The sequence below is a fragment of the Cinclus cinclus genome, chromosome 22, assembly GCF_963662255.1.
Source record: "Cinclus cinclus chromosome 22, bCinCin1.1, whole genome shotgun sequence".
In the NCBI taxonomy this organism is placed as follows: domain Eukaryota; kingdom Metazoa; phylum Chordata; class Aves; order Passeriformes; family Cinclidae; genus Cinclus; species Cinclus cinclus.
The window spans coordinates 2128369-2151788 of NC_085067.1; the positions used below are offsets into that span (position 1 = coordinate 2128369).

Below are 23420 nucleotides of genomic sequence, written 5' to 3' on the forward strand. Positions count from 1 at the left end.
GACAGAAACCCAACTTTGATAGTTCAGTCCAAAGGTACCGTGTGAAGTGGCACTGAAGAGATTGTGAGATAAAGATGATACCCCTTTGCTAAAGCAAATGTACAGGATATGTTTGGAAATGTGTAATCCCCTGAACACACCTTGTAGGTTCTCTTGTATGAGATATTCATACAATTGTGTAAAAATTGTGTGTTTTGTACCATTTCCTCTTTGTCTCTCCAGCTTTTTTATTACATTTGATTCACATTTTTAGCCACAAACAAGGCGCTTAAAAGAACACAGACTCTGCTATTTCTGCGAAAGCTTTTTCTGTTCTTGCTGTGCTGTTGCAATCAGATTTTCTCTCTTTTTGCCCCCAGATCAGTCCAAGCAGTTTGTGGTGGAGTCCCTGTACATCATCAGCTGCTACGGGAGCCTGGTGGAGCATGTCCTGGAGCCGCGGCCGCTCAGCACCGCGCCCAAGATCAGCGACGACACCCCCCTGGAGATGGTCACCTGCCCCAGGGCCAGCTGGACTTTGGTTAGGTACCTCATTCCTGTGACTTTCCCTTCCTTTCAGCCACAAAATGCTTGTGATCTTTCTTTTTTGAATGAGCTGCATCGTGATTGTCACTCGTGTAAAGACTCCTCAAGTTTTCTGTTGGAGGAGGGAAATTCCAGCCTTGCTTTCCATACGGTTCTGTCACTGTTCCCCTGCCTCAGTGGGAGCTAAGCTTTTAAGTCCTGCTCTACACGTGGAGCTAGACATGAACATGTCTATGAATCAATAGAGATCCTTATTAATTGGTGATTTTAAATGATCAGGTTGTAATTTTCTTTTTATATAAGGACTAGAAATGATTATTTTGGTAGTGTTGAAATACAGAATTCTGCTGTGAGACATGAGCGAGATTCCCAAGATGAAACATTATGAGTTTTCCTGAGAGCAGCTGAAGGTACCGTTTCTAAAGACAGTAGAAGAAATTATTCCTGACATGTGGAAGAAAGCAAAGAAAAATTGATGAGAAAGTGTTGTCAGTGCTTTTGATGTTTTAAAATATTTTTCTATCGATTTTTCTTGGCTCCTACATTCCTTAGTGCTCCTTATGGCTGGACTGGAGTGATCAATACTTGATTTACCAAGCTATTTAGGAGTGGCCCACCCTAATTAGAATTACAACACAGACTTTGGGACCATTATTGTTGAAATGAGTAGGTTGTAATGGAATTGAAAATTCTAATTGGATCAATAATCCATAACTTTACACAGCTTTATTTTCACAGTAAGTGCTCAATGACTTCGCAGGATGGAAGCAGTGCTAGCTAACAGAACAAAAAAGTTCCCCAGTTTCTCCTGTGTGTTTATATAACGTCAGCATGACATACAATGGTCCTAAACATATTTACCAGCTTAATCTAAACCTCCTTCCTGGGTGTTTTTTTACGCAATCCCTGCTGCAGTCAACAACCAAGTATTGTCTTTGCCTCACAATCTGCACGATTTGGCCCTGCTGCTCCACTGCCTGTGGTGGATTGCAGTGTTTGAACAAGCTAATTTAAATAATTACAAACATTTTGTGAGCTTGTATAGATAATTGCATGTGATGACAGAAACACTGATTTACATTCTCTGTATTAGCTTAAATATTAATAGTCTTGTGTTTTACCTCAGAACTCCTCAGTGGAATGAACTCCAACCACCATTTAATGCAAACCATCCACTGCTCCTGGCTGCAGATGCTGTGCAGTACTACCAGTATCTTCTGGCTGGCTGTGAGTAGCTGACAACTTCTTGTCTTGTCTCATGTGCACGTTTTAAGCGGAGGATGGTTTTCTGAGTTGACTTTTCAGCCAGTTTCAGTGTATGTTCAACCCCAGAGTAGGGTTGTGTGTAACTGGGTTGGTAAGGATGGAGCAGGGAATGTGGTGTTGGGATTTTTGCCATGAATCAGAGTTGTGAGGCTGTGGGAGTGCTTGGCTGGCCTTGAGAGTCACCCACCAGATCCCATGAAATCTTCAGGGTTTCCTCACCTTATTCTTTCTCATGCTTTTTGCCATTTCTTCCTGTGAATTCCATACCCAGTGACAAATGAGTGCATCTGCATTTCCCTCTCCCTGGGAACTCCTGGTTGCTGGACTCCTTCCAGCCACAGTCTCAGGCAGCTGCTTCCCTCAGGAGCCTTGGCACTGCTGCCAGGGATGCCTGCCCACCTGCCTTGGCCTGTGTCTGGCCCAGCCACATCATTCCCAGAGAGCCAATATTTCATGGCATGGCATATTCAGAAACATTCATACACCTGTAGCTATATATATATATATATATATATATATATATATATATATATATATATGGTGCATCTATATTGCATAAATACACAAACCCACACATTTTTATAATGCTTTTGTAGAAAAAAATGAGTGTTTCTCTTTCATCTGGCAATTTAAAAGAGAGGACTACTGACAGTGAGGAGCAAGTCTCTGTTCTGTCTAGATCACAGTGATGCAGCAGTTGAAGTCTCACAAGGGAGCAGCTTCTGGCATCTGTTGAGGTTCTCCTGGGGAAACCAGAGCTGTGCACAGTTGTCAGTGCAGGCAGCATTGTGTGACAGGGGCATTTCAGATGCACCAAGTGGCCATGTGGGCCAGGAGACACTTTGGATGGGACTGGTGAAAGGGACACTGGTGCCAGATTGGGTCTCCTGCTTCTACCTGTCCATCTGTTGCATCCAAGTGTCATGGAAACCTGCAAAGTTAGAGTCTTCCTTCTTCTGTGCTGCACAGAACATTGGGATAAGATTCAGCACCATAAGATTTGTATTTTGGCTGTTTTTTTTTTTTTTGTAGATTCCTGGCTTGTTTCACTTGTACTTGTATCCCAAATAGTGAAACCAGGGATGGATGGGGCTCATTTTGTGTATTTTATTAACAGCTCAAATACTGTTACACAGTACAGTATGCACATGTGTACAAATATACATTTCAAATGGCTTAGTACTGAAAACTTTTTAAAGAAAGAAGAATGAGTTGTAGCTAAATTCCAGCAAATTAATGAACTTAAAGGGGTTTTGCATATTTGATTGACTTTCCCCTTGTTTCCTTTGTGGGACTTCTGTACCTTTCACATGTTTTTTGTATGTTTGAATTCACACAGTCACATCCATGGCACATCATGGAATTGCCCTGGAAATAGGTAACTTTGCATCACCAGGAGGTCAGACATCCTCCTTTCATATTAATTTCCTTTCTTCCTTATCTCTCCCCTTTGAATTCTTTTTCCTTTGCACTGTAGATGCAATATCTGCAACGTAGCCAATTAAAGAATTTGTGTTATTTGAATGATAAGACTTTTAACTCAGGTTTTAATTCCCATAATAGAAATTCTTTTAAGCTGGATGTGACATGGAAAGAATAATAGAATAATAACCACTAAAGACAGCAGAGCATCTAGAGGACATAATGCAAATGGCAATAACAGAGAAATTTGTGTCTGATTGTCTTTGAAGTTTTGTCTTCTGGATTTGTTCAGGCTGAAGCTCCTCAGTGAAGTCCCTGACAATGGACTCCAAGCAGCTTTCCCACAAAAGCCACCTGTTAAAGAGCTGCTAAGCCCAGCTCTGTGTCTCTGCTTACCTGCAGCTCTGCTCTGGACTGGCTTTAGCTGCAGCCTGGCTTTGCTGAGCTGGAGCTTCCATCGGGGGCTTTAATTGCCAGCAAAGGGCTCAGTCGGGGCTGAGAGGGGCTGGTCCATCTGTCTGCCACTCAGTGCTCAGCGGAGCCGTGGCGCCGTTTCAGGGTCACTATTTGTAGCTGTCTCTCAGAGGTAGAATGCAGCAGTTTCTCTCCGTTTCTGTATAGCATTTCTGCCAATTGTTTGGCTCCATTAAGTGTGCAGAGGAAATAAAAGCCTGAATGACCAAGTCACAAGGGGGTATGGATAGACCCTTTCTTTGTCCACACTCAGAACATTGCATTAGGTCTCATTATCCATTTATAATAAGTGACCTTTGCCCCCTGGGTCATTGAAAAACCCTCAGTGTGCTTTTTAGCACAGAGTACCTCTGTCAGCAGCCGGGCAGAACAATGAGACGTCTGGAGGGCTGCACGGCCAGGTTTTCATAAATAAGAGGTTTGATGCCAAAACACAGGGCCAAAATCTTCCTTAGCCTTTGAAAAATACAAACCAGGCCGGTGACTTCTTGTGCTAAACAGAGACTATTCAAAAAATCCTGCATTAGGTTATCAACACACCGTTCAGCTTCTAATATTTTTAAAGAATCTGAAAGTTTTATTTGCAGCTAGAAAGGAAGGAACAAGGAACCATTGTTTGAAGAAATGTTTTGTACAACAAGTGTCCAAGACCTTTATCCCAAGGGTATTTGTAAGTGGATCAGCACAGCTGTTTCCTTGCTTTGAGGTCATCTGTGACATCTGCTGCAGAAAACTGCATCAGTGTGTGCAGCTCGTGTCTACCTGAGCAGTTACCACAGCTTGGGCTGCTGCACAGGTGAGAAAGTGGGAAGTGAGGAGTTTACAGCTTTCTGGGAGTTCCTGGTTTGATAGTGAACTTGCACGTCAAATTCCATGACCTGCTGGGCTGCAGGAAGTGTCAGGATCCTGCTCTGAACTCTGCAGTGGGTCAGAGAGAATAAAACCAGTCCTGAGAGCTCCTTCTGACAGCACATTCCAGCTCACTTGTTCCCATGAGTCCAGCCCACAAACCCCTGGATTAATTACGATCCTCAGGTTTTCAGTGCTGGGTTTCAGGTATCAGATATTTCTATACACTCTTCACATTTGTCCTGGTTTAGTCACCCCAAGGCAATATTTAATACATAATATTCTGCCTTATTTGTGTCTCTAATATTCCCTCTTCATTCACCTGTGTCCTGGGCAACTTCCAAATCTAACCACAACAGAAGGAACTCCAAGTCACATTTTATTCTTCCTAGATGTTTCTTCTGTAACAAAAATAGCATCGTGTGTTGTATTAAACTGTCCTAGCAGGCCTGGCAGTAGGAGGAGAGTTGTGCCAGGCACTGCACGTGTGCACAGGAGGGTTTTGGTGTCCACAGGAACTTGCAGTGTTAAAGCTTTCTCCACAGAGTTGCCAAGTTTTTCATTAATTACTATTTAAACCCTGCCTTCTTCCTGCTGTTTGGTACTTAGGAATTAAGGTGATTTGGGTTGTATAAACTCTTGAGGATGCTGTTAAGATGTCCTTTCCATGTCCATGACAATCCCCTGGCTGTGTTCAGGTTTCTTTCAAATAAATTCTTTGCTCTTTTACCAGGCCTTGAAGTTTTGCATATTTGATTGACTTTCCCCTTGTTTCCTTTGTGGGACTTCTGTACCTTTCACATGTTTTTTGTATGTTTGAATTCACACAGTCACGTTCATGGCACATCATGGAATTGCCCTGGAAATAGGTAACTTTGCATCACCAGGAGGTCAGACATCCTCCTTTCATATTAATTTCCTTTCTTCCTTATCTCTCCACTCTGAATTCTCTTCTCCATTGCATTGTAGATGCAATATCTGAAAAGTGACCAAATTAACACATTAATGAATAAACCCCCTAAAATTGACCAAAAACTGCCCCAAAAAAGGTATTGAATAGACTGAGATCTGATTTCTCTCCTCTGGCTCTGCAAAGGGCACCTTCACATTCCAGGCAAGAGTTTTGGCTCATCAGGACCAATTTCATGAACACGGCCTACAGTTGTCAGAAGTGGGCCAGTGACAAGAATTAATATATTAACTGGTGTGCAGTACTCTGACAAATTGCTTACTAAATACATCAAAATTGATTGGGCATTCTGTGTTTAAATTGACAAATGACTGCATTAGGGGAAGGAGGGAAATCCATTAATTACAGCTGCCCTCAACCATAGGAAATGTAATCGTATAAATATAGATTTTGTTAAAACAAAAGTCTGTACTTTACTCCTGTGTTGCTGGTAAGTGTACTTGCACCTCTTTGCTATTAAACCTGCAATAGGAGGTTTTGAAGACAGATCTTTGCAATTGGCTTTTAAATAATCAAAGAGCATTTCTGTTGTGTTAAAAGGAAAGATGCAGTGTTTCTGCATCCCACTCTGACCGCTTCTGGAAATTGTTTCACTCTCTCTTAGAAAAATGGACCTGTAGCTGAGGCTTCTGTTGTCTCATTAATTGTTTATTCTAAATGCAATGTGATTTGTATTCCAAGATATGAGCATTCAAACCAGCACTCCCTATTCTCCTTCCTTGTCCCTGTTTTATAGTCAGGCTTACAGGGCTGTTACATTTTTCTGAGTAAGAATTTGCACTTGAGTTAGGCCTGAAGATACAATCAGTTTTATAGGCTTCGTTAAGGGATTCTTGAAAAGATTAGGGCCTGTATTTATAGCTGCCTTTGACTTTTGGCTGTTACTACAGATTTTCATTTCTGGACCAACTGTTGCACATATCTTGTGTTTCACTGAAAATGGCTTTCATTGCAAGTCAAATTTAGTAACTGTCCATTGTCTTCAAAGGGAGGGGGTGAGCCTTTCCCTGCTGTTTGTTTGGGTTAAATGATAACACCATTTTTACAGATAATCTCTGTAGCTCTGACATCATGTTTGCACTTCCTGCTCTCTCTAATGAAAGCTGTGCACCGTGGGCAAGACTTCTGTCTCCAAGCAGCATCATGGTTCTTTATGACCCCTTTTATATTCCTTTCATACATTCCATTGACAGAAATAAAAATTACATCCACAGCACTAGTGAGTATTGTGGGAAGTCTGAGAGTAAGATGGAGAGTGTGTTAAATAACTGTGAATATGTGCTGTGAACACAGGCACTGTGAAAACCAAGCTGTGATGCCTGGAATGAGAGACAGTGAGTGCCACAGGAGGAATCTGGACATTCTGGTCCTCCAGCCCTCCTCAGTGCAGAACTCACTCAGCAGAGTGTGGTGCTGGTCTGGTCATAGTTGAATGAACTGGGACTGATAATCCCATTTACTGCTGTCCTTACATTCTTTTCAGGGTTCATCTTTAACAGTGGGTTTGGGATGGAGGAATGCAGGTGATGGCACATCCCTTTCTGTATATGTAACTCTAGAATGTTGTGTAACGTTTTTGGGGAGGCTGGAGCTGCTCTTGCTCTGGATATGTTCAATGTCTGTCACAACGAGCTGGGTTTCAAACAGTAAAACTGATCAAAAGCAGAGCCTGTGCATAACAACAATTGCTCTGTCGAGTGGTTACGAGGTGTTCAAAGCCTTTCTGCTCTGGCTCTGTGGCAGGGCCACGCTCAGGCAGGAGCTTGGGGCAGTTTCAGCTGCTCCACTCCAGCATCTGTGCTGGGCTTTGCTGGTTCTGCACTTGGCCAGTTGAACATAGGCCATTTCTGGAGTCCATCCCTATCCAAAACCAGCTCTGACCTTGCCCTGGAGTGGGGGAGCTTCACCTCAGTTCACCTGAGCTGCCATGGAGAGGAGCTGCAACAAGCCATGGGATATGGGTGAACATTTGCACCTGCCTCCTTTTCCTGTGTTGGTCATGTGAGTGGTGCCCAAACTCCTGCCCTTCAGCTGTACCTGCTGCCACAGGTGAGGGCCTAGCCACAAAGTTGGGTCAGTTGAGTGTTCCAGGCTTAGAACTGCAAAATCAGAGTGCCAGACAATCTGTTTGCTAGATTCCCACTCTGCCATTTTATTCTTTCTACCCGCTGTTGCCTCAAGTCAGTGAATAATTTTCATGAAATTCTACTTTATTATAGCCATATATAATAAAAGAAGGCAAAGCACTTCTTAAAAGAACTTCCTGGGACTCTTCATCAGTGATCTCAAAAGAGTTGTGCAGATGTCCTGTAAAAATCCATGGCTTTGGGGAAAAATTTAAAATTCCTTGAAATTTTGAAGAGGAAAATGAGTTTTAGATTTTTCCTATGCAGGAGAATGAGTTGTAGCATTTCAGAAAATCAATTGTCAAGTGTTTATTTTAACTCAGGTATTCTCTCTATACATGGAAATATTGCTATCTGAATGAGCATATAAGTCATAATGTAAGTGATACTGTTAAAATACATTCTAGAAGAATTTTGGTGATTTAAAATTTGGAATTTTTTACTGCATTTAAAACTGTTGCAGGTCTTAAATACATATGTTATAAGTGTGTATATATATTTTTTTTTTTTTTAATGACAAAGGTTACAATATTCCTGGAGAAAACTTATTCCAAGCAGACATTTCTCATACAGAATGTGTTTGGGTTTTCCTGGAAAGAGTCACAAATGGTGAAAATGGAATTTCCAAGTTTGCTTCTTACACTTGAAGGCGTGACAGATTGCAGGTTAATCTGCCTCCCCTGCCCCTTCCAGAAAAGGTGTTTCTAATGAAACTGAATTCATAGTTTTTTTTTTTTTAGGGAAAACTACATTTCCCTAAAACTGTAGCCTTCACTTTCTGCTCCCTGCAGGAACCAGAACTGAGTGTTAAGGGGAGCAAATTGAATTTCTGTCTGAGCACTGATTGGGGTAAATAGGAGAGGGGCAGATGCATCGCTGCGTGAGCAGTGGAGTAACTCACGATACATTCACGTGAAATATTTGTGAAATAATACAGATGAAAATGAGCTCTGTAAGGTGCACTGGCTGCTGGGAGTGTGCCTGTTGAGGTTCTGATGCAGGGACACACCTGGGCCCGTGCATGGCTTCATCAGCTCACGGCTTCATCGCCCGCCCTAATCCGCGTTTCATAAACCGACTGCTGGGAGCAGCACTGGCACAGCCACTCAAACACTTTCAGATGTGTACAAACAACAATAATGAACGAGGGCACATGCTGAAATGGTTCTTTCCTCCTCTTGCAGGGTCATCTGGAAGTCCTTAGAGCAGGGGCCGTGAGCACGCAGGGGTCAGTTTTCAAAGCAGCGTGCGGGGATTTCGCCGCGCGCCTCCCATTGCCGTTAATGGGAGTCAAACGGGTAAATCCCCACGCACCGCTTTGAAAATTTACTACTAAGCCTCTTGACTTCTCACTACATACTTTGATTGTAACAGTAATCCATGGTTAACATAATTTTCCCGACAATAATGTCAAACATACTTTTGAAGTTGGTGAATTATAGAAATAGTTACCTCTTCCATAATTCTTTAAAGATGGCCATCAGATGGATTTCACCGTGAGTTCGTGCAGTTGAAATTATTCTTTAACTCAGAAAAGAATATATTTGTTCTGTTGTGGTGCCCAACTGATTGTCTGCTCACAGTCTTGAGTGCTGAGCAGGTTTAAGGTGCTCCATCCTGTGAGTAATATCAGGTTCTAGTTCTGCACAGATTTAAAAGTGCATTTTACTTGACTGGCCTCCTAAGGGAAATTTGGAGATGGAAGCTGAAATTATGCACAGGGAATCTATACCAGTCTTTTGTGGGTAAAAAAGTCCAGGTTGTTGACTATCAGACCAGTGTGAGTAAGGAGCAAGTAAAGCAGTCATAAAAAAAAATCTAAGAGAAGACTTTATGTCCTAATTACAGACCCACCTATGCTACCTATATCTTTATTAAAGTACTGATACATTGATTGGATGGTCCATAAAGCACCTAATAAACTGTGGACAGTACACAAATAATGAATGAATCCAGCTCTAATCAATTGGTAGTGTGAAATAACTGTCAGTCTGGCTAAAGTCCTGCTTTATAGCCCCTTTTTAGCTTAATTTTACTATATTTGTGCATATGAGAATCTCAGAAAGTCCTAACAGGGAAAAAAGTAGTTTTGGGTCAAAGAGGATATTTTAATTTGCGTGCCATGCTCCTGTAGGAGTTTACAAGCTGAAAACTGCATTAAAACCAGAACTTTGTTCAGTAACGTGCAGCCACAAGAAAAATTACATTGAGCATATCTCCAGCCTACAAACAGTTTATTGTTAACATGGCTGTGAGTGTTCTGCCCAAAATGAAATCCTGGCCTTTGCTTTGTTGTCACACTTGGGTGGAGGTAGAGCCAGAGGCACAGAGCACCAGCTCTGACACAAACCCACAAAGCACATGTTGGATGTGAACTACACAACTGTGGGACACCAAAACCAACCCCTGACAGAGCTGAGATCATCACATCCCTAACAGGGGAGAAAGGTGAGAGTGGGGAATTTGGAGTGGCTCCATGGAGACCTCAACCAGATCCGTCACATTCTGCTGGTGATGCCGTGGAACAAATGCATGAAGGAAATAATTCAAATTGTGGAGCTGAATTCCAGCACAAGGACCTCTGAAGTTTGTTGATAATCATGTGATAATCTCAGGTCTCTACCCCACCTAGATGTTACTGAGGAACCAGAGAAAAAGCCTCGAAATCAGGTGTTAGGGTGTGGTTTTTGTGAAGACAAGAGCTATTTGTCATTTTTCTCCTATGTACCTGTTCACCATGGACATCACTAGAGACTGGAGGGGTTAGTTAAGAGTACATTGTCCTGTTCCTACTGAATTTTAGAAACACATTTGACATTATAAATGTTATTTATATTAAATATTAATTATGAAGATGAAAAAGGCAAGCTCTCTGGGTGTCTGCAGACATGTGCATGGCAGGCAGCACCAAACAAACAGATTTTGTGCTGCTCAAATGCCTTTGTTTGCTCTTAATTTGGACAAACATCCAACCCTTAGAGAAGAGCACGTTGGGAATTTCATACATAACTCTCAATTAAATTGAATTGTGCAAAGCTTATTTCTATAAATGAGAAAATTAAAACCTTTTGGTTCAAGAAGTACACAAAACTAAGTAAAACTAATGATTTATTGTTCCCAAATTAAAGCCATAAGTGCACACACTACAATTGAACTGTAGTGGTTCTTTGTTCCAACACTTTTATGCAGCTGAAAGATGACAATTTGTAATCTTTTTTTATAATCTTTGTCTTAGCTTTAGGTATTTATTGTATAATTAGCCCATCCATGAACAAACCCACTTTGTGCTAATGCCAGTATTCCTCCAATGTGTATTTATCTAGGTCTTGCTCACGTGGCAGGAATATCTATGCAAATGATTTGGGATTAATACAAATTGTTTGTTTTCTTTACTTGGCAGTAAATATCATGGAGAAGTTTCTAAACAATGAGGGGTTTTTTTTTTCATACTTATTCATGGGACTGTGTGAATCAGGTCCTGGAGTTCCAGAGAAATATCAGCTCTGCTGGATTTTCAGCCTTCGCTTTGGCTTGTGTTGACCCTTGTGTCTCCACAGGCCCTTCTGTGCAGTTTTCCTGGCACTAAGAATTTCCACACAAATAACTTTGCTTGCAATGTGGTTTTTTCCAGATACAATCTTCCTTCAGTATAATGGTAACATCAGTGGTGTCAGTGCAAAGAAGGGAGCCTGTCAACTTTGCCCTTGAAGGAGGACAGAGTGTAAAGGTGCTGTTATTACTTTGGAGCAGCTCAAAGATAATTTTTTGTCCCTTGCCAAATATTGATGGCAAAACTCTGATTTTTGTTACAGGTATCAGTCTAGATTTTCAGAATGGTCCTTGAGTGCTCATTTTTGGATTGATTCAATAAGCAGACCGTAGAAACTCATGTCCTGTCATACTGCACAGACAGAAGTTGTATGTTTTAATTCTCGCCTTAGATTTTTTAATGCGCACTTATTTTTTTGTACTTTCTCACTTTGTGTATTTCTAGATTAAACAAACTCAGTTGCAGTGTGATATTTGATGTGTTTGTTCCAGATGTTGGTGTGAGAACAGAAAAAGTTACAAGTTAGCATAGCTCAGACACAAGGCATTGAATTGATTATTTTAGGAAGGTACAAACCACCTGCAATTGCAGTAAAGTATCTCTGTGCAGCCAAGGCTTTCTTGCTCCTATTCTCTGTCTGCTCCATTTGTGACTTTTCCCAATGAAAGAGAAATTAAAGAGAACCAGTAAAAAACACTTGCTCCAAAGCTTTGCAAGAATTGGATTTTTAAAATTTGTTATCCTGCATGGTTGGGAAATTCTTCAGAAATTTTAAATACTCTTGTGTTGCAGCATCAGAATAACCTCACTGATGGGTGAGAGTCTGGTGTAATTTCCAGGGTAAATTCAGATTTTCAAAGAATTAAGCTGGAAGATAAAAGATTACTTCTGAGCTCAAATTCCTGGAAATGTCTTTCCAGGGTTAAATTAATCTCCTCTTGGAGCTTGATACCGATGTGAGAGGTGTGTGACCCAGAAATGGAGGAAAAGGGGGCTTTGCATTTTTACATGTTTGTTCCTACAACTTCAAGGGCATTTTTAACTTGGAAAAATCTGCCCATATGTGCATGTGTAACAAGCAGCACAGCCATGGCAGATCTCCAGCAAGGATCACTTGTCTTAGAAGGTCACTTCTCCCAGCACACTGCACATTCCCACTGGGAATGGTGGGAGTAGGGCCAGTGGTGAGCTGGGATCCCCCATCCTAACCAGCCCCTCCAGACTGCTTTTGTGATAGGTGTGGCATGGAAATGCTGCTTTATTAAACAGCCAAATAAATGACTGAGGGCTGACCTCAGCTGAGACTTTATCACTGCTGCCCTGCTGGTGAACTCTCAGGCAGAGCTTTTCCATGGAATTCAGCATTTCATCACTCCTGGATTGAAAGAGTTAATGCTGCACTCAGAAGCTGCAGGGAAATACAAGACCTGTGACTCCTCAGGGAAAGGCTTCCAGTGTAGCACCAAAACGAATCATTTGTTCAGCTTTTTACTTGTTTTTCCAAATTTCTTTCTCACTGTAAAGCCATCTTGAATCTCCAGTAAAATGTAAAAGTATTCCCCAAGGGAGAAATATGGTGACCAAGCAGGGGGGATGTTGCTCCCGGGGTTGTATTTTTGCAGCTTCCCTAATCTTGACAGCTCTGGTAGTTGCCTCTGGGATAGAAAGAAAAAAAAAAAATTCAGATCAGTCCATAAAGTTCCTGTTGGTTTGAAAGCAAAACCATCTGGTGGAGCCATGAAGTTTGTTAGGGAATTCAATAACAGGAAAGCCTGCAGTTGATCAGCTGTGCTCTCTGAAACAGGCAGGAGGATTCAGAGGAGGTAGCCAGGAGATGTGGGGAGCATGAAGGCAACAGCAGAATGGGTCAAAATAATGGCTTTGTTTCTCTGGTTTCAAGTATAAACTTGGAGAAAGAGAAGTGGGTGCTGTGATTTCATATTCAGGTTGTACTGTGAATCCTCAGGAAAGCGTTGTGTGTTCTTTAACAGGAGTTTGATTGAGTCCCTCAGTCATGGAATTGAGTGTGTCATGGATGTAAGGAAGCAGATGGAGGTGGTTTCTGTGTTATCTGAACTGATGGAGACCCAGAGCTGAAATAACTGCTGGGGCGTGGGTGTGCACAGGCAGAGGCTGGGGATGGCAGTGAGAATGGAAGATCACAGGATCACAGGATGGTTTGGGTTGGAAGAGACCTTAAAGATCTTTTATTCCACCCCTGCCATGGCAGGGACACCTCCCACTGTCCCAGGCTGCTCCAAGCCCTGTCCAGCCTGTCCTGGGACACTTCCAGGGCTCCAGGGGCAGCCACAGCTTCTTTGGGCACCCTGTGGGCATCACCACTCTCACAGCGAGGAATTCCTTCCTAATATACCTCATGGGAAAAACTTGGTGCTTTATCACAGAAGCACAGAATCATTACGGTTGGAGACTTCCAGAACCATCAAGTGCAACCCATGCCCGCTAAACCATACCATGAAGTGCCATCCCTGCTGATTGTTTGAACCCTTCCAGGATGGTGATTCCACATTTCCCTGGGCAGCCATTGCTTGACCATTCTTTTTCAGTGAAGAAATTTTTCCTAATATCCAACCTGAGCTTCCTTTGTCAGAATATGTCCCAATTTTTCTGGCACTTGGAATAATTCTGGAATAAGTTGGGCCCTGAGCTGAATTTCGGAAATTGCAGGTTTGAGAATTATGAACAGTCTGTGATACAGAGGTGTGAGAAATGGCTCTGTAGCTTCAGACACTGACACACACAAAACAGGATGGAAATCCCTTTATTCCATCAAGTGTATGGATTTATGCAAAGCTGTTTACATTACAGAGGCGCCGTTCTGTATTTATGGCTACCATTGTGTCTGCTTTGCCATTAAAACTCCAATTATTGGGGGTTTACTACATGGCTGTAAAAATTTGCAGTGGTTGGAAGCTTGACACATAAAGGTCAACCCTGCAATAATATAGTTTTTAAAAATTTTTAAAATTTTCATTATAAAATGTGGGAATATAAAAATACTTCAGTACTTTAAGAACTTCAGGTTAAAAGAAGAAGAGCCAGTGAGTTATCCTGGTGGCTGTATGGATACATCCAAGTCAAAGAGCAGGAATCTTTTCATCCTTTTAAGTTTAATATTTTAGCTCTTTCTGTGCTTCTAGAAAATTTGTTGTCACAGATTTAGGAAAACATACGTTGCTGTGCCATTAACTTATTTTAAAAGCTTTGTTTTTTCCCCAGTCATTTAATAATAAGTCTGATTTTGTGTTTTCTGGGTTTTCTTTCAGTGGTGCCACCAGGGAGCCCTGGGCCCATCACCCGGCACGAGTCCTACGACAGCTTGGCCTCTGACCACAGCGGGCAGGAGGATGAGGAGTGGCTGTCACAGGTAACCTCTGGGGGGCTTCCAGATCAGGAAAAAAACAGCAGTGGGAACCACTGGAACTTAAATTCACTACTTTCTTCCTAGTGGGAAGTAAACTTCCAACAGCCTGTGTGTAAAACTGACTCCAGTCCCGAGTGTAGGTGTGGATCTGATGGTCCCAAAGCAGATAAAGCCCCAGCATTCCTGACACAATCACATCCCTGGGAAGTTCAGCATGGAGTGGGAAGTCTCAGCTGGCAACAGCAAGTGACCTGCACACTTTTTGCCCTGGCATGGTCCTTTTTGGCAGGGATGAAGGAGGTTGGCAGAATGGTTGTGCCTTTTGGGTGGTGACCTGGAACTCCCTGCATTTGACCATAAAAATGGGGCAGTAGCTGGTTTACTTCCTTCCCTGGTTATCATTTCCTGCTGAGAATTCCTGTGACTTCTGGCCAGATATAAATACTGTATTGCTTGAAAACTATCATGCTTGGTGGAGGGTTTTTATACGAGATCAAATCTTTGTCTTGTTGTCCAATCTTGCTTTGTCTCAGTCAATGAAGCTTCTCTATGAAAACTCAGTAAATACTTGACAATTTGACTCAAAACAGAACCTCAGTGTAAGAATGTAGGTCATGAATAATACACTGAGAATTAGTTCCTGTTAGAAATGAAAGGTTAGAGTTAAATAAAAGAGATAAAATGCTCTGGATTTGCCAAAGCAATTACAAGGTACCTGATCCATGGAATTCACCCTGACAAATTAGGTGGGTTTCCTCTGGTTTAAGAACAATGTTGTTATGGGAGTGATGCATTAAATGTGTTGCTGGGGTGTATGGCATAAATATGAAATATTTATAGATGGGATTTGCTTCTCCCACTGGTGAATAAATCATACACAGCTTTTTCCTGAAATGAGAGGTTAGGTTTCCACATGGACCTGTCCAGGAGGAGCATTCACTGGGGAATCCAGTCATGTGAATTCACTTACCTGTCTGAGGTTTCAGATGTGGCTGCACATTGAGGTGTCTCATTTGTTTGTGCTGTGTCTGATTTCTCAGAGCACAAAGATGATGAAATTTCTCAGTCAGGGGAGTCAGCAGGAATTTTATCTCTGAGCTCATTGGGACCAGATTTCACCTGTAGTTTTTCATCTCTCCAGCACTGTTTGGAGGTATTTGCTTATTTTACTGTTCTGCTGAAACCTCAGGAAATAGAGAGATTATGGTAAACCTACATTAAGGTTGTTTGTTTATTCCTAATTCTTGGAAGATACAAGATGTCAACAGAACTTACGCTTCTCCAACTCCACCACATCCATCCCTCCAGAAGAGTAAATATATTTATAAACGGAAAAAAAAAAAAGTCCCAAGTGATGTCACAGAACACAGATAATTCCGAGAATGCTCCTGGAATGTTTAATTCCTGCTGAGAGCAGGAGTGATGAGAGCCCTTGGAGCACGGCGACGCTGGCGCTCCCCGAGCAAGCCACTTCAGATTAAGCCTGAAGTGCAAGGATGTTTTTCAAAATTAAAGTGTTGTTATCAACAGTAACAGCAAGCAGTGAAAAAACACCGCCCTTCACTTCAACTTTTCAATTAGAACAGTGGGTAATGTGTGCTGTCAGTGGGAAGTAGATACAATATGTTTGTCCTGCACACAACAGGAGAGTGAATAGGAACATCTGGCCATAGCCTCAGTAAAATTGCAGAGGCATCTGTTTACCTCTCGGCTCTGTGACACTGATGGTTTCAAGCTTAAAATACACAGATTACTTTATCTGTGGCCTAATTTACGCTGCTACATAAAAGCTACTTGCCTCAGAAATGGCTGCAGCCAAGCTGAGTTAGGCTGAGCTAAATGCAAAGATGAAAACAGAGCTGCAGAGGCTGTGGTTGTTGTCTGACATTAGCAGAGAACTGACCTCATCCAGGGTTTCAAATTGCTCCTTGAAGATGGAGAATCACTACTACTGTACATCTATGTACCTATCCAAAAATCTGTTTTCATTAATTCCGTCGCTAACTTGCATTTCTGCTGTGAAGCTGACTGTTGTTTTAGCAGAAATTGATAGGAATTTCATAGTCTCTTATCTTTTTCAGAAATATGAGTTCACCAGAGCTTAATATTTTCATTTTGTCTTTCCTTTTTCTGTTCTTTAAAATCTCTTTTTGGTTTTCAGTCCTGTATGATCTTTCCAGCCTTAACGATTCTATTCTCTTGATTACAGAAATTGTATGCTTTCATTACCCTTTTATTATTTACAGTTTTCCTGATCACAAATACCCTACTTCTGTTGAATTGTCAGAATTTTGGTTAAATGGATGTGTTTGTGTGGACTCTGTGTGTGGCACATCTGTGGTTGTGTTCCTGTGCTGAGTGTGACCTGGGCTCATCCCATCGCTCTGGGTTATGGATCTTGTGCTTCCCACAAGATGCTCCATGCCAGCCTCTCCTCACATGTGCCAACAGGAATTAGGAGCTGTGATTTGCCATCCAGCTCTCTGTATCCATGGGAAGCAGTTAAAGCTGTGAACTTTCACAAAGGAGGTGTAACAAAGCTGGAAGGAGCTCTCTGGAAGCGCTTCCCTTACCCTGCTCAGGATGGGGGATGTCTGGGGGATGTGGGCTCTTGGTTCCTCCCCCTGATCCATGCAGATTCAGGCAGAAAAGTGTTCCCTGTTGATCACAGCATTCGAGTTTTGGGGTGTATTTCATCATGACAAGGAGAGGAAAGAACAGGATCGGGTGGCCAGGATGAAGCATTGATCTTTAGAACAATTTAAGAACTGGAGTTCAGTGTCCTGAGGCTTGTGGTTCATGAGCTTTCAAGTCTCTGCAAGAAGCTCTTGGCTTTGGCTAAAGCATCTATTCTCTAGCAAAGACATCCCCCATTTCCCCTTGTTAAACATTCCTCCAAACACCCTGGCTCAGAACATCCTTTTCACTTGAGAACAGCAGGATTCAGGAGTCCAGCACTGAAGGAACCATTCATTATTGCAGCTCTGTGTTAATCACTGCCCATATCCCTTCCCACAGGTGGAAATCGTGACTCACACTGGGCCTCACCGACGCCTGTGGATGGGTCCTCAGTTCCAGTTCAAAACCATCCATCCCTCAGGCCAAACCACTGTCATCTCCTCCAGCTCCTCCGTGCTGCAGTCGCACGGGCCCAGCGACACCCCCCAGCCTCTCCTGGACTTTGACACGGATGATCTTGATCTCAACAGCCTCAGGTAAAAATAAAACCAATTTTCCAGCTTGGTGTTGTGTGCAGAACTTGCCTCCTGCCACATGTGTAGGATGTGTTACAGTTTTTATCAGGCTTGTCCAGAGAAAAGTGTTGGAAGAGCACATGATGCACCAGCAAGAAAAATCTGTCCAGGCCAAGCAGCTCAAATTCCCTTTGCTGCCCCTTCTTGGGCACATGGCAGGGAAAGACAGCACAAAGTCTTGTGGCCTTGCTCAGTGTCTTCTTGCCTTTCACAGTTTCTGCATTGCTTAATAAATTTATTTTCTCAGACGTGAGCAGGAGCTTTATGCCATGAATTTAGACAGCAGTCAGTGTGTTGGAACAGTAAGTGAACTTCTGGAATGTTTTCCTCCTCCCTGTTTTTATTTTTTCCTACTGCTTTTTTTCCTGCCTTGTAATTCTTTTTCATGTATTTAATTCATCTGGTTTTGGAGATTAGCTGATTTGGAATTGGGGGCAGGGCATGGGCTTTGGGAAGGGAAGGCGAGCAGAGGTAACTGTGGTGATTTGTAGAAGAGGTTTGTGCTCCAAGTGTTTGTGTCCTGCCCAGTAACTCCAGATTTAACAAATTTCCATGCTCCTGACTCTGTATCTGATTTGAAGTCCAAAGTTCTGTGGTAGGGACTTGGATTGTTTGGGACTGTGTCTGAAACTCTTAGGAGTAAAGCAGGAGAGATGGATAATATGACTTATCCCATTTAAAGTGGGCAGATTGTCCTTGGCCTGGAAATCCATGGGTTTGGAACGTGTGATTTCTCTTTTTGTGTAATTACTGCCACAAGTAAGGATATGTCTATCAAACATTTTAACTTTATATATATATATATATATATATACACACATACACAGAAAGAAAGCAGAGATAAGAAGAAAAAATATAGATCTATGTTACAAAAGGAATAAACAATTACAAATTGATCTTTAAAACGCTGCTGTTGAGGAGGGCAATGGAGGCTTTTTAACCTGGTTTGGGTAAGGTGAGCTTTTTCCTTTGAGGCTTCCTGAGAGCTCCCATCTGAGCCATCCTTTGGCAACACCCACTTTGTCTGAGTCTCTGAGTGGATAATCTCAATCTCAGCTGCACCAAGTGAGGGAAGACAGAACTTTCCAACAGTTTTTAAGCCATTTCACAGTTAAATTGCTGTTTGTCCCAGCTGAGTCTGGTTTGGGTAGGATAGGGCCCGTTGGGCACGGCCAGGTGTTGACTATGAATATCTGCTCAGAGAGGGTGGAGTCACCATCCCTGGAAGTGTTTCAAAAGACTGAAGGTGGCATTCAGTGCCATACTTCAGCTGGTGAGGTGGTGTCGGGTCATAAATTGGACTTGCTAATCCTGGAGGTGTTTTGCAGCCTGGCTGAGTGAGTGCCTTGTGTGGTTGGCAGGATCCAGCCGGTGCGCTCGGAGCCCGTCAGCATGCCGGGGTCACCGCGGCCCGCGGCCGACCGGCGCGGCGTCTCCACGGTCATCGATGCTACTTCAGGTAGGAACACCTTCATCTTCATCACTCTGCTCTTTTGTTTTGGCTGGTAACGTGTACTCGTTGGTGCCACGGAGGCTGTCCTGATTTTCTGCACCACGGGGTAAGTGCTGTCCCGTACAAATACTCAATCCTGCCATAATGATGATTATTCCCCCCCCCCCTCTTACCACTTAAATGTGAAGTCACAGCATTGTAGTAAGATCTGGACACACTATTTATGTGAAGTTTAACATGAGCTATAGAATGCTTAAAAACTGCCTAAACTAAAAAGCAGAACATTTACAAATACTAACACTGAAATGCTTTTATTAATGAATGCCTAAAGCATAGAATATTACAGTTCCATCTCGTTTATAAAGTAGCTTTCATTCAAATGTAATCATAAATGTAATTGATTTCTGTGAACAGTCGGGACAACAGGAGACTTTATCTAATGTTTGTGTAATAGGCACATTTTCACTGCTCTGCACTGAAAAGAGTGTGTAGATTTAATACCGAGTGGTTGTGTTAATATCAACAGAGTAATAGATGTACTATAAAGTTCTCTTTTCCCCTTAGTGTTGGGGAATAGCCTGTCTAAAGAAACAAGGGCAGCAGCAGAGCTTTATGTTCCAGTGCAGCTGTAGAGTGTCTGAGGGTCCACACAGCAGGATTTTGTCAAATAAAATCTCTCACAAGTAGAATTATTAAACACACAGCATTAGTCAAACAGTCAAGTCGGAGAGGATTTTAATCTTCAGCGATTTGAAAATCCCTGGAGGCTCCTGATTGGATTGAGGTTAAACTGTAAAAAGAGACTGTAACACATACAGAAAGGGGTTTCTGAAGGTTGGTTTAAAGAGAGTTAAAATAAAAGCTCCTGTTTCAGGCTCTGTTTGCTGTTTGATATAAATGCTGAGTCCAAGATACTTCATTGTTTGCCAAATGAATTTATTTGGGTATTACAGGATATTTCATCTAAGTGTTTATAACAGAGTCCAATAGTAACCACATTTACTTTGGATATTGAGAATTGTCCTTATAAATTCCATTTTCAAATATTTAAAAGTTGTTAAATTAATTCCTGTTGGGCTTAGACAAGCATCTGGTGCTGGTTATTGAAAGGGAATTTTGTTTGTTTTACTACATGGCAAAGTAATTTTGAAAATAATTGTTTGATACAGAAGAAAATATTAATGCATCAGTTATGTTTTTTTGTTTTTTTTTTTTTGGCCTGGTTAATCTATGCTTATTGCTCCTAAAAGGTTCCAAATTGGAATCACAGGAGTGCTTCAGGCTGTGTATGTGACACTTGAGATTGAGTGATTAATGGCAGAGCTGTGCCTCGCTATCAGCTGATACAGAAATATCAGCATTATCAGGGTGAGGATTTTTCCCTCCTGCCTAGGAGCAGTGCCTTCACCTGTAACAGGGATGTGCAGTAACTCTGAAATGTGACCTTTCTGCAGCCCTTCCTAAAGCTGTGTCATTCCATCTACAACAGAAACAATGGACACACAGGACTGTGCCTCTTCCATGCTCAACAACTTTTCCTGATGTGTGGATGGGGCTTTAATATGAACTGACTCATGTGAACGTGATGAAGCCTCATTTGTAATGCCTTTAACATGTGTGTCCATATTAAAATTGCCAAAATCTGTTGTATAGACTGTTAGGACACTGAAAATTTATTTACTCTACAGCAATGACTCAGTTTGGTGATAACACCTCATAAGTTTCTTGTAAACAATACATGGGTTTTGTTAGGGACATGCTCATGGCAGTATTTTATTTACTTCACCCAGACAGGTTGGAATTGATTTTTGATTCAGGGATTTTAGCATCTCTTTCCAGGTTTTGTATTGCCTGATCTTCATTCTTTCCCATGCAGAACTTTGGGGTTCAGTTTCTAAATTGTGTGATAGTTTAGAAGTGTGAATAGCTGCAGATAAAGGAGACACAAGGAATATATATACACTTATTTTTTGAGATTTCAAACTGTTCTTGTAACAGGGCCCAGCAAAGGAAAGAAGAGCATTTTATACTTTTTTTCTTCTCTTCCCACCTCTGAGATGTGCAGAAAGCTCCATTAATCTCAGCTGTGGATGGGAGAGGTTTGGTTTCCATACCACTCATGTACAGCACTGGGTTTTTGTGTTCTAGTCCACCACTTCAAGTATTCTCATTTCCTGCTCTTCCCACAGCATGCCCTACATGGCTGATGCTCTTTATGGAAAAGACATTTTTAGGTTTGAAGGATTTTTAAGTAGGTCATAAATTTTTCCTGCCTGAGCTGAACCAGGAAGTGATTGTTCAGCTCTGCCCCTGCACTGGAGCCTGTTGCACTTTATGAAGATGCTTATCTGGAGGTTTGATTGCCTGTTGCTTGGAGATGCAACCCGTGTGGCGCCTCTGCTTATCTGACTCATCACTTCTCCTTCCTATCAAAAGACTTCAAGTACGTGTTTATCATCTCCCGTTATCCCTCTGCTATTCTCAATAGCTTCCTCCCTTCTCCCCTGTTGGTGACAATTGTTGTTGCATTTAATAAGCAGTTTGTGTGGTTTTTTTTTTTTTTTTTTGAAAAGCGTGGTTTTCCTCGTGTATCTGTGAACGGGGCAATCTCTTAAGATCACTTGAAAAGTCTTAATTTAAAAAGTGTAAAACTCCAAGGGTGTTATCAATAATGAAGATTTGCAGTGGCATTTTCCAGGTGCATGGTTGAATCTGTAAAGATTACTTGGATCTGTTTTAAAAATGCATATTACAATATTGTTCTCTCCACTCAAAATTCTTCTAAGACACTCTTTATCTGGTTGATTTTTCTTCAGTAAAAGTTTGCAAAGATTCAGTCACCTGAAGCTACTGGACATTTGTCCCTCAATGCACATATTTTAGTCATATGCATCGTAGAGAGAATATACCCTCAAGGATTAAATGCACTGTAATTCCAGATGCTATTCCAGATTGGCAGTTGGAAACGTTAAAGGGGGACAACAGTGAGTTTAATTCTTAGTAAAGCAGGAAGCCTTTGGTGCTAATGCAGCAGCAGAACCACTGCAGAGGTAGGAGCTGCTTGCTGTGGGCAGCAAGCAGAGGGTGTTTGGCTCTCCTCCCCAAAGCTGGGCTTGGCTTTCACACAGGTGGGTTAAGTTTTAGTAAGTCAAGTTCTATTTATGAGCCCAGAAATGAAAGAGAAACCTTGGAGTCCTCCAGTGTGCAGGTGATGCTGCATCTGAAGGTCACACTCTTGACACACCCAAACCAGCTCTGAAGGCACCTGTCTGAATTTTCATTCTATAACCTGTGGAGGAATGACACACATCCTTTGTGTTACACATCTGAAAAATCAAACCTGCTACAACTCTGAAAAATGAATGGTGCAGAAATTAGGGGTGTAGGCAGCTTAGGATATCTGTACAGTCAACTGTGAGCTTTCAGAGCTGGAAGAGCTCTAGGGGAAGGGTTTTGCAGCAGTTGCTGGTCAGTGTTTGCCCACACAGCTGTGCTGAGTGTACACAGGAGTGTTTCCCTTCAGCTGCACCCCAGGTGTGGGCTCAGGTCCTCAGGTGTGCTCAGTGACTCAGTCCTGCTCATTTCAGAGAAGTGGCTGCATCTGTGTGTCTGTCTATGGAAAGCCTTGTTTATTCCCTCACAAAGAGCTTTTGGACACTTGTGCATCAGCCAAGTAATGATTTGGTTGCATTGCTAGAGGAGGATGAGAACATTGACAGAGGAATTGTCTGGCTTTTTTTTTTTTTTTTTTTTTTTTTTTTTTTTTTTTTTTTTTAATCAACCTCTTCCTTTCCTGCTGGGAGAGCATCACAGAATAGAATGATAAATCTGTTTCTTTCTTTCCTAGAATAAATGCAGAAATTGAGTGGGCAGGATTTCAGTGAATGGCATTATTTAGTGAATAAAATTAATTTGTAGAAGAAAAAAATCCTGAGGATTCTTTTCCTTGTTAATTGTGTGTGGGGTTGGGGGGGGACCTTAATGTTCTCAACTGAGACCTGGTGAGTGCTGTGCTGAAAGGGGATGCACACATCATTTTTTAATGAAGATTGTTTATTACTGTTGTATGAAACTCTGACAATACAAAGCTCTCTTCTGGTTACTTCAATCAATGCCCACTTAAAATCAGCTTGTAATTTAGTACTT

General features: G+C 41.9%; 1 protein-coding gene across 1 annotated transcript in view; it reads left to right on the forward strand.

Annotated features, from left to right (window-relative positions):
- BCAS3 (BCAS3 microtubule associated cell migration factor) overlaps positions 1–23420 on the forward strand; it is a 298217-nt gene that overhangs the window by 106159 nt on the left and 168638 nt on the right. The window contains exons 19-23 of the mRNA XM_062507332.1: positions 360–525; positions 1652–1752; positions 14470–14570; positions 17586–17782; positions 19183–19280. Coding sequence (XP_062363316.1) covers positions 360–525; positions 1652–1752; positions 14470–14570; positions 17586–17782; positions 19183–19280 — 663 coding nt within the window. The remainder of the gene's footprint in view (positions 1–359; positions 526–1651; positions 1753–14469; positions 14571–17585; positions 17783–19182; positions 19281–23420) is intronic.